The 11,619-nt window shown below is 40.5% G+C and overlaps 1 protein-coding gene across 1 annotated transcript; it reads right to left on the bottom strand.

The window, feature by feature from the left end:
- Positions 1-9,297: 9,297 nt before the first annotated feature.
- On the bottom strand, positions 9,298-11,313 carry LOC147003417 (vomeronasal type-1 receptor 4-like). Its single transcript, XM_085842061.1, has one exon. It carries the CDS (start codon positions 10,712-10,714, stop codon positions 9,794-9,796), a length of 921 nt encoding a protein of 306 aa, XP_085698187.1. The 5' UTR covers positions 10,715-11,313; the 3' UTR covers positions 9,298-9,793.
- Between the last annotated feature and the right edge of the window lie 306 nt (positions 11,314-11,619).

The raw sequence follows: 11,619 nt of genomic DNA, 5'->3' as shown, positions 1-11,619 counted from the left end.
CAGCGGTAAGGAAAGTTTTGTAAACAGTGGTAAGGAAATTTAGGTAAGTGGACAGTTTAGAACCTCTTTAGTTAGACTGTAAGAGTCTGTGGCTACCTCTAAATTCTGTGTTATTATCTAAACAATACTGAGAACATACCACTGCCTAAAGACTTTTTTATTATTTGGAATTTTAACTTACAAAAATTATTCCACTCTGTCAGAGGCACATGCCAATCTTAAATGTTCCCTGTTAATTAATTTTCTCTTAAGTTTTTTGTTGTGTTTAGTTCTGTTTGATACTTGAAAATGAGAGATCAGAGTGATGCCATCTTGTAAAGGGCAAAGGAAAATGCAGTTTCCAAATGGATGGCATTCAGATTTCAGTAGACAAGTCAAATAGATAGGGTGGGTGTATGAAGGTCAGACAGGAGAGGCAGAGCAGAGAGAGCAGAGGCAAATGTCCAAAGTGATCTAAATATAGACCAGGCAGCTTTACATTTTAAAAATGGGACTTGGATAGATAGTCCGGACAGGTAACCACAGAGACTTGAGACAGGACTACTATAGACTGAGACCATTAAGTCAGTAGCAAAATACTTGCAAAAGACAGGAGTACAGTTGGGAACCAATGCAGAACAGCCATTTCACAGTGACCACTGAACCTGTGCTTCAGTTATTTAAAAGTATCTGTAAGGAGGGAGCTACAGTGCCTGGCAGTCATATGGCCTGTGGAAATGGCTAAAGGATGTAGGTAGACAAATCACCAAACCCAGCAAGGAATTATAATTAAATCACCAGAAGGTGGTTGAAAAAGTAAACTTATTCTGCTAGAGAGAGCAACACCTTGGTGGAAGGTTGGTGTATCTAAGCTCAGTTTCTTTTTGGAGAGGTTTGAAGTGATTGTCTCTCTTCATGAAGGAGAAAATCAGAAAGGTTCCCGGGAAAAAAGGGATGAAACATTAACGTTCTTAGGTATAGAGATGAAGGTAAGGTTCCCGGGGAAAAAAGGGACGAAGCATTAAGGTTCTCAGGAATAGAGATGAAGGAATTTCAGCAAGAATTTTAGAAAGCATAGGCCTGATAGGTTCCCCGGAGAAAAGGGGACAGAGCACTAAGGATATAGATATAGAGATGGATGGAATTTAAATGATATTGGTTCAACTGTGACTAAAATGAAAGTAAAAATGTTAGCCATCTGGAACTTGGTCAGGGCATGCTTGAGGGATGCCAGTGGAAAGTACAATGCTGAAATAGAGGAAGGAGCAGCGGCGCCTGAGGAGGCGAAGGAGATTGCTTCTCAGGCTAGCCGCCAAAAACCCAAACAGCTTAGACAACAAACCAAAGATAAGAAAGAGAAGAAGGAACCTAGCTCTGAAGGGTCTACTAGTGACAGCGACGGGACTGATAGTTACAGTGACGCCTGTAGTCAGATGTCCCACTTGAGGTTGAGATGCAGTAGGCCACCCGAACCATCAGCCCCTCTGTTGCCTTCTCCTTTCCCTTATAAAGATGAGGGAGACAAAAGGGGAAAGTGTAGTCTTCAAGCAAATGTCTGGAAAAATGTGCCCACCGTTGTGGGGGCCTTCCCAGTATTTCAGGACCAACAGGGGCAACAGTATCATGAACCCCTGGAGTGGAAGGTTGTACAAAGATTGAAGGAGTCAGTTTCGACTTATGGGGTCCAGGCTGCCTTTATAAAATCTCAAACACGCATTTAAACTATGATAAAGGCAGTAAGAGTTAAGGTTAGGTACCTTTTGAGCAATTTCCTCAAAGATAAAACATTGCAACCTGCAGGAAAGCTCCTGAAGACTCAGTAGTAGAAACTTGAGCCATTAAAGGAGAATGCTTTAAATGAAAGAAAAAGAGAAAAGATGGTTTATATAGTGGATGGGAGGACTAGCCAATAGTTTTAGAAGGAAAACAACACTATGAAAGGGACCATTATTTTGTGTAATATAAAAACACTTAAAGTTCTTAGGTATACATATGTATGCTCTATGTAAATATGTTACAAATTTATGTCTATAAAATCTGTATTTCAGTAAGCATTGAAAAGATATGGAAAAGACATTTAGGGAACAGGCAGGGAACAGAAGGTCGTGTGGTATGGGGGTATAGAACAGAATATAGCCAAGTTTGAATAAAATGTTTTTCTTTATGTTCTTCTGTGTTTTGAAAGTAATAAGGTGTTCATAGAAATAAGATCATGGTTTCCTCCACCAGAGGGGTGTCTGCCATTTCCCCTAGAGATAGAATTGCTCAAATTTTGCTTTTGCCTAGTCACCATGCTAGCTTCCCTTCAAGGGGACTGAAAAAAATGAAATTGGGGCTTTGGCTCCACTGGAATACAAATTTGAAAACTGGTATCCTTATGGTTAACCAAAGAGTGGATTGGTTGCGGGAACAGATGAATATTTTGGAGCAGTTAGTATTTGCTTCATGCATTACTCATATGGCAGGAATGTGTGTAACCTCTGTTCAGTATCAGAATTTTTCCAGAGCTGCAGATCTGTCGTGTGCAATTTATCTGATGTGGCTAGGAAATTGGAACCATGATCTCGACACAAAGATGAAGGAATTGCGAGCATTGATTGTTGCCGTGAACAATACCCATGTGGAGATTACAACTGCAAAGCAATGGCTGGAGATCATCCAAGGAACTGTGGAATTCTTAAAAAAATGGGGAGGGATGGACTTTTGAGTGCTCCTGCTGACTGTTGTGTGTAGAGGAATGCTTTGGTGGATGGCATGTATGTGAAGGCAGCACAGGGCTGATAAATGAGCCTTAGTGCAGGCTATGGCAGCCTTGGAAGCAGGAACATCCCCCCCCCCCCCCATGTTGGCTCAGCATGCTGGATCAGTAATCAATGACAGGTAAGACCCTCGCGTGCACAAACCGACCTAAGACAGGGTGGCAAAGTGAGTTTGTCACTCCCATGATGGGTAAGGATGTGGCAGGGATGGGGGCAACCTAAGACAGATGTTGATCCCAGAGCTACTAATAAAACAAAAGGAGGGAGATGCAGGAAGCATGTGCGGCCCTATGGGCCTACATGGTGCCCTGGCCCATTGCCAGACTCCGTGAAACTCACATGTTTACTGCCTTGACCCAGCATGCGCAGTGAGGCTGCATGCGTGGGCTACCTGTCAGGCTGGACTGTTTCTCATGATCCAGACCTGTCAGCCTATTGGTAACCCCCTGAGCTCGTGCCTGGAGTGTTTGTGAATTCCGATTGGATGAGGTGGGGTGGAGCTAGATGAGGTAAGTCGGAGTGAGTATAGGTGGTTTGTTGTTGTTCCCCTTGCCTAAGTGGAGAGAGATTGTAAGAAAAGCTGCAAGAAGCAGTAAAAGAAGGTGTTGCGTGAACCCGACTTGGTGTCTGTGTCATTCTTTTCTCCACGGGAAGAAAGGACTGTGGACAATTATACATACAGACATAGCTATTAAATAAATGATAATGAAGGTACAAAGGAGATTGATACATAGAAATGTTCTAGTGAGTGACACATGGATTTCATAGAAGGGGAAAAGAGATTAGCTATGCTAAATGGATTAGGGGGTGGGTTGGAAGAGGACATAAGGTTGAAAGAGGGGATGTGGCGAAATAAGGCATATGAGAGATGTTATGAAAACCTATGGCAGTGGAAATTTCTAACATATATGAAAGTGATCCTACTGAAATTTTCTAATAACTGAGGGTACAGACTGACCACCTCTTTTCAACTAAGGGGTCTTCAAGTAGAGGGACTGTAGTGCATTCAACTGAGTTTTTGGCCAAAGATGTCCCATGGAAATGCCTACCAAACCCAGGCTGGGGCTGGAGAGATGGCTTAATGGTTAAGAGCACTGGCTGCTTGCTCTTCCAGAGGTCCTGAGTTCAATTACCTGCAACCACCTGGTTCCTAACAACCATATGTAATGGGATCTGATGTTCTCTTCTGGTGTGTCTGAAGACAGCTACAGAGTACACATATAAATTAAATTAATAAATCTTTTTTTAAAAAAAAAAACTAGGCTGATGTTAAGACAATGGTTTGATCTCCACAAACTGACAGTAGGATACCCTTACCTAGGACAACGCCCATACACTCCTTCAGCATGGAGAAGTTGACCTGATACCTACATCAAGCCTACACTCCTATATCTAGTGTCTTTGGTCGGGAAAAGTAGTCTGCAGGCTACCAAAAGAGACACATAAACACCAAGCCAGCAACAAATCTTTTGTCCTACAATCTGCCCCGCACACAAGTTATGTTAATGCAAAGGTGGCATGGAACTTGTGGGAGTATCCAACCAATGTCTAATTTGTCATAGACAGAACACATACACAGCACTGTCAGGTGACCAAGAACCAGAAATTAGATAGTCAACATACCGATGGTAAGACCAAATACTACCTCTCTAAAATAAATAAATAAGTAAACAAACAAACAAACAAAAAATAAAACATTGATAAAATGACTTCTATTGGTATTTTGTCATATTCATAGTTCAGTGTGTTATTTGCTGTTGTGTTAATCATCAGAGAAGATTCCTCCTTTGGCAGACAGAAACAGATTCAGAGACTCACAGCCTGGCATCATGTGGAAAGAGATTCCACAGAACACACAGCTCTAAATGGGATGTCTCCATCAAATCTCATCTCTCATAGCTCAGGGAAATTTCAAGAAGTGGCGTCAAGAAAGAGTGTAAGAGCCATGGGGATGAAGGACACCAGGAGAACTGGACTCACTAAATCAACAGAGCAAAGTACATACGCCCCCCAAATTATATGCCCCAATACAAGGGAATGCCAGGGCCATTATGCAGGAGTGGATAGGTTGGGGAGCAGGGCAGAGGGAGGGTATAAGGGACTTTCAGGATAGCATTTGAATTGTAAGTGAAAAAAATATCTAATACAAAATTGTTTGAAAAATGAATCCTGAGAGAAGGCTTAGCAATCAGTGACCCATTCATTCTCACACTTAGGTGTTAGATAAAAATACTAAGCTGAAAGCTTTTATATATGCAGGTAATCTGATGCAAACTCTTGTAGGCCCATGCTTGATGTTTCAGTCTCTGTGTATTCATATTCACTTTTCTCAGTTGATTTAGTGTGTCTAGTTCTCCTGGTGTCCTTCATTCCCATGGCTCTTACACTCTTTCTGGACTCCTCTTCTTCAGAGTTCCCTGAGCTCTGAGAGGTAAGATTTGCTAGAGACATCCCATTTAGAGCTGTGTGTTCTGAGGACTCTCTTTCCACATGATGCCAGGCTGTGAGTCTCTGAATCTGTTTCTGTCTGCCGTAGGAGGAACCTTCTCTGATGATAACTGAATAGGACACTGATCTATGAATATAGCAAAATACCATTACAAATCATTCTGTCAATGATTTTATTTTATTTCTTAGACAGGTAATATTTGGTCTTACGATAGGTATGTTGACTATCTAACTCCTGGTACTTGGTCTCCTGACAGTGCTGTGTATGGGCTCTGTCTATAACAAATCAGAAATCGGTTGGCTTTTCCCACAAGTTCCATGCCACCATTGCATTAACATATCTTGTGTGCAGGGAGGAATTTAGGCCAAAAGTTTTGTGGCTGAGTTTTTGTTTATGTGTCTCTTTTGGAAGCCTGAAGAGTACTTTTCTATACCAAAGACACTAGCTATAGGAGTGAAGGTTCCATGTAGGTATTAGCTCAACTTCTCCATATTGAGGGGGGTTTATGGGTGTTGTCCTAGGTAAGGGTATACCACTGTCAGTTTGTGGAGAGCAAACAACTAACGTTAGCCCGGGTGGTTTTTAAATAAAGATTTATTAATGTAATTTATATGTGTACACTGTAGCTGTCTTCAGACACACCAGAAGAGAGCATCAGATCCCATTACAGATGCTTCTTAGCCACCATATGGTTGCTGGGAATAGAACTTATATCCTCTGGAAGAGCAAGCAGCCTAGGTTTGGTAGGCATTTCCATGGGACATCTTTGGCCAAAAACTCAGTTGAATGCACTACAGTCCCTGTACTTGAAGACCCCTTAGTTGAAAAGAGGTGGTCAGTTGGGACTCCATACCCTCCGTTTTTAGAAAATTTCAGTAGGATCACTTTCATATATGTTAGCAAATTTCCACTGCCATAGGTTTTCATAACATCTCTCATATGCCCCCCAATTCCAGCTCTTTCTCTTAATTCCATCTCTCAACCTTATGATTCCCTGCACTTCTGGTCCCTTTCCAACTCATCCCCCTAGTCCACTCAGAAGAGTCAATCTCTTTCCCCCTTTCATGAAATCCTTGTGTCCCTCACTAGAACATTTCTATGTATCAATCTCCTTTTAACTTGATTATCATTAATGTAATGGCTAGTAACTATGTATAAGTGATGGTGATTGATAATAACGATGCCTGTGATGGTGATGATGCTGAAAAATGTGATACTGGTGGTGATGGCAATGGTGGTTATGGTAATGGTGATCAGGATGGTAATATGGGAATGGTGAGATGCTGCTGCTGGTGGTGATCATGATATTGATGCTGGTGGTAGTGATGAGAGTGATAATCTCAGGGTTTCTCTGTATAGCTTCGGCTGTCCGGGAACTCACTCTGTAGACCAGGCTGGCCTCAAGCTCAGAAATCTGCCTGTCCCTTCCTCCCAAGTGCTGGGATTAAAGGCGTGCACCACCACTGCCCGGGTTACATTTTGTTAAATAAAAACATTTTATTTTCATCATAATACCACTATAATACATTTACTTTGTTATGAGCAAGTTTGTGTGTGTGTGTGTTTGTGAGTGTGTGTAATTTATCTTTACACTCTAGTAAGAAAATAATGTTCCTTTGATTTGGAAACCATCTTCACATAAAGTCTTTTTTAAGTACAGTGTGGTGGTCCTTGGCTATCATTCTGGCTACTCTGAAAGCTAAGTAAAAACTCTCAAGTTCAAAGCCACATCACTCCAATCTCTGCCTCTGTGGTTATATGGCTGTCTTCCCTCTGCATGCATTTGCTGCTTCTTATAAGGACACAGTCTCTCCTAAAGTTTTTATTCTACTTGTGGCTTTCATTTGCAAAGGTTCTATTTCCAAATAGGTCATTCACATGCATCACGGACCAGGACTTTAAATAGCAGAATTACAGGTCAACCCATAGCAGGCAATGATACCTTTCCCTTCATTCCCCCTCTCTGACCAGATGCCCTTCATAGGCCCGTAACATGGCCCTTGTGTCTGTTGATTATCGAATTGCAGAGCTTCTCACAGAGCTCCATCAGCTGATCAAGCAAACCCAGGTTAGAGCAAAGTTTGTATAAGTGAATTCATACCATATTTATCTTTCTGGGTCTGGGTTAAAATTTCACTCAGGATGAAATTTTTTCTATCTACAGCGATTCTCCTACAAGCATCATGATGCCTGTTCTTAAACAGCTGTGTAATGCTCCATTGTGCTAATGTGCCATAATTTTTATCCTTTCTTTTGTTGACACTTCTTGGTTGATAACAGATTCATTCATATTGTGAATGAATAGAGCAGCAAAAATCATGGTTGAGCACATGTCCTTGTGGTAGGATGAAGTGCCCTTCAGGTATATATCCAAGAGTGGTGAGATAGATCTATTGCCTACTTTTTGTTGAATCTCTATTCTTATTCCCAAGGTGACTGTACAAGTTCTTACTTTCACCAGCAATGGATGAGCAATTCCCTTATTGCACATCCTTGCCAGCATGAGCAGTCACATGTGTTGTTGATCTTGGACATTTTAATAGGTGTTAGAATCCCAATGTAGTTTTCATTTCCTTTTTCCTGATGTCCAAATACTGCCAAGGGTCATGAAGTAGGAATGACCAATGGCTTTAGAACTCAGGGAATGTGGTCACCCCACTGATTAACACAGTCACATGGGTGAGTCTTGGTGTGGCATGGCCCCAAGAACTTCATGCTGTTATGGAGTTCTGCTCTGCTTGCAGCCCTCACATCCCACTTAATCTAAGAAAGATGTAGCATTAAGAGGTCTAGACACATTTTCCTCTCTAACTTTTTTCTATACTACTTGGTGTTAATGGTTGGAAGGTATTGGATTGAAAAAAAGGGTTGGGCGGGTGGTAGATAATAGAACTCAAAAAAGTGTCCCAAAATAATGCTTAGAAGTAAGGGGATACACAGATTAACAGGCAGAGATCAGTGTTATAGGATACACTGAACTGATTAAACTGAACTTAGAAAATACACTCTTTTTTCTTTTCGGTGTGTGGGCATGTTCAAGTACAGATTTGAGGAAGGCAGAGTACAATTGTAGGAGTTTGTTCTCTCCACTATGTAGGACTTGGGATAATCATTTCTAAGCGGTGAGTGCTTTAGCTGCTGAGCTGTCTTGCTGATTCTTATTATGGCCAGTGTTAGGATCAAGACTTGGTGCTGTGGGATTGTCAATTGTATTGTAGGTACAGGTCTGTGAAAGGGTACATGAAGAGTCTGAGTATTAATTTTGTAAGTCAGTGTGAATCTATTCCTCAATATAGAACATACAAACTGTTGATGCCTATTCTATTATTTCAAGCTCTTTCAATATAGATGATATTAAGATTTCCTACTCCCCCACATTGGAAGTGAAGAGTTAAGTGTGTTGGATAAATTTCTCAGTGTGGGCCTCGAGTGATGGCACAGCAGGTTAAAACCCTGGCCACGTTTACATTGGATCAGAGCTCGATTCTGAGAAACTATAGTTGTAGGCTTACATCAGTTTGTAACTCCAGCTCTAGGGGTATGACACCTATTCTCCTTAAGAGGAAGGAATCCGCACAAATACATACACACCCAACACACATCTAAAGTTTTCTTTGTTCACAGGTGTAAGTACCACAAGTCAGATTATAAGTTTCATCACACTGACAGCTATAACCACTCCTGGTATTTATCTTGTGGTCTTCACTGCCTTGGTCATTCTCACGCAGCTGAAATGGTTAAATTCTTGAATTTAATCTTCTGAGAAAATAATTTTGTGACTGGCAAGCCACTGACAAACAGAGTGATAACACTGCCACCTCATTTTTCAATGTGTCTTGTCTCCTGTCTGCTTGGCAGGTGTTTGTGATGATTGGAAAAACAATTTCACCATAGCCCAGAGTGAAGTCTTTACCAAGGTCTTTCAGGAGAAGATCTCCAGTGTGGATTCTGGATTCCTCCCTTGTCCTCTTAAGGCTTCTGAGCGTGATCTGTTTTCGCCTCTTTTCTTATTTACTCTTGATATGATCAGCATATTGTACTGCTCTAGAGAGCACAAAGGTATGATGTTCAGTGCTTGACTCTCACCTGAGTAGGGCCCGAATAGCAAAGCATAGATCTCCTAACTAAAATGGAATGACATGCAATATATTTACTATTTATATAAATTTCATCCTTGAAAATACTTAGTCATAACAATGTATCCTCGTTTGTTCAGATAGAGAAATATAGAGAGGGATTCTGTCCTTATCTAAAATGTAAAGTATTAGCTAAGAAGAAGGGAGAGTGTCAGTTTGATCAAGACCATTTACACATTAAACTGTTTATTGAAAATTGATTGCATCAGTTTCAGTCCAGCCTGCAGCAGAATGCAGTTATATACAGGAGAACAGATGATGGTGCATAACTCACTTACCATGTCAGTCAGGTTCCAACCAGAAATCATTTCACATCAACAAATGAGTATAGCCTTATTCTTTTAAAATTATAGCAGTGAGCACCACATCTTGTTCATACAAAATGTTGGAAACATATTTATGGAATAAAGTACTTAATGGTGTTAGTAAAGCTGTCTTCTGTATTTGGCATTTTTCAGTGACTCTGGTTTTCAACATTTGAAGAGCACAGAACAGGGATCTTTAGGATCTCTGAAGATCAACAGTAAGGGAGAGATACTGGGGAAGACTGCAGTTAAAATCTCACTGACAAGCCTTATGAAGAGACGAGAATGCATATAAAAGGCATGAAAGATGACACAAATACAATTTAGAAGATAAAAGCTAACAAATGTGACCACCAGCATCAGGATAGTATGGATTGCTCTGGTCTCAGCTTGGCCTCTGGGGTCCTGGTTGGGAGTGAGGATGTGCTGCATTCGCTGGCGATGTCTATGGAGGAGAAGTATCATGGAGACACTGGTCCAGACCATGATGCTCATGAATGTGGCATCATGGGAAAACTGCAAGACAGTGCCTACAATGAATCCAGAAGTGGAACAGAACAACTTGCTTTTAGAGTCAGTGTTATTGTCTGTTATCTGTGGACCAGTGAAATTAATTGGAATGTGGATGTTAGTTAAGACACTGAAAAACCAACAACTGTAACAAGAATAACTCGCCAAATTTTGGACACTTGCTCTGAGTACAAGTTTACCTTTACCTCTATTAACAGGAACAAGAGTGACAAACTGATGGACACTCAGGACACAGGTGGAACACAAGTTTGTGCTTCTTGCCACCATGTGACTGAAGGATTCTAATTTACATTTGAGTTCAGTTGGAGAAGTTTTAGGAGCAAAAGCCATCATGTTGTTTGGAAATATAGTGAGGAATAGAGTCAAGGCATTGGCCACAGCAATGTGGCTTAAAATCACCTGTCTGGGTCTCTGTTTAGAACCAGTCAAAACTGGAGAGAAATTATGGACAAACAGAAAGACATTGGCCACAGTTCCAACCCCAAACTGGCAAAGCAAGAGGATCTGAAGAACTACTTCCTCAGTGGTTTCCAGGGATTTACCATGATCAGACATGGAGAGGGCTTTACAGGACCCTGGAGTGATGATTAGGTAGGACACTACTCTCTTCAGGTCTCTGTTTTATTCTCCACACTTACCAATTGATTTGAGTCAATTTCTTCACTTGATAAGTGAGACACTATTCTATCATACTACAAGTAAATTGCCTGGAAATCAATGTATATATAATAACTCAAATAAAATTTTATCCTGATTTTATTACTCCAGCCTCGAGATAAATTTTGTATTGCAACTACATCTTTATTGGTCCTGTAGCTCAAGAACACAATAACACACATTTTAACACACAATGGTCTTTGCTTATGAATACTGACAGGAAAGAGTGTAGTTTGAACATGTGATTCCATCATCAGAATTCAATACAATTAGGAGGGAGGGGAGACTTCAATTGGGATGTAACTAAATCATTAAAATAAAACAATATATAAATGTAGCATAAAAATAATTAACTGAATTTCCTTATGTTATAGTAACATGTTAAAAATAATGTGTATCAGAATAACATGTAAGATGGCACATAATAATAAAATTGTGTAATTGAATTCAGGTGTAGAAAATTAAGTTGTTGGCTTTTGAGAAAAATTTATACTACACACACACACACACACACACACACACAAACCCACCACATATTTCTAATAAAGCCAGCTGTCTTCTGATCACACTGATGAACATAGACTTACATATGTGTCCTCCATGAAAAAAAAATCCAACTTGCTAAGACATTTCATCTACTCATATTTTTCTTGATCTTAATTTTTGTCCTAAAATGTCAGGTGCCAGAGCCTTAGCTGTGTCACCTGCAGCTTCCCTCCAAAATTATTAACACAATCCTTATTACTAATAATTAATCCAAATTACACCCTTTGCAAGCTGATGCTTAGTCTGCATTTTACTGT

Source organism: Mus caroli, unplaced genomic scaffold, assembly GCF_978045245.1.
Source record: "Mus caroli unplaced genomic scaffold, Mus_caroli_1 scaffold_8, whole genome shotgun sequence".
In the NCBI taxonomy this organism is placed as follows: domain Eukaryota; kingdom Metazoa; phylum Chordata; class Mammalia; order Rodentia; family Muridae; genus Mus; species Mus caroli.
The sequence above is the reverse complement of the archived record's forward strand: the minus strand, read 5'-3'. Positions and strand labels throughout refer to the sequence as shown.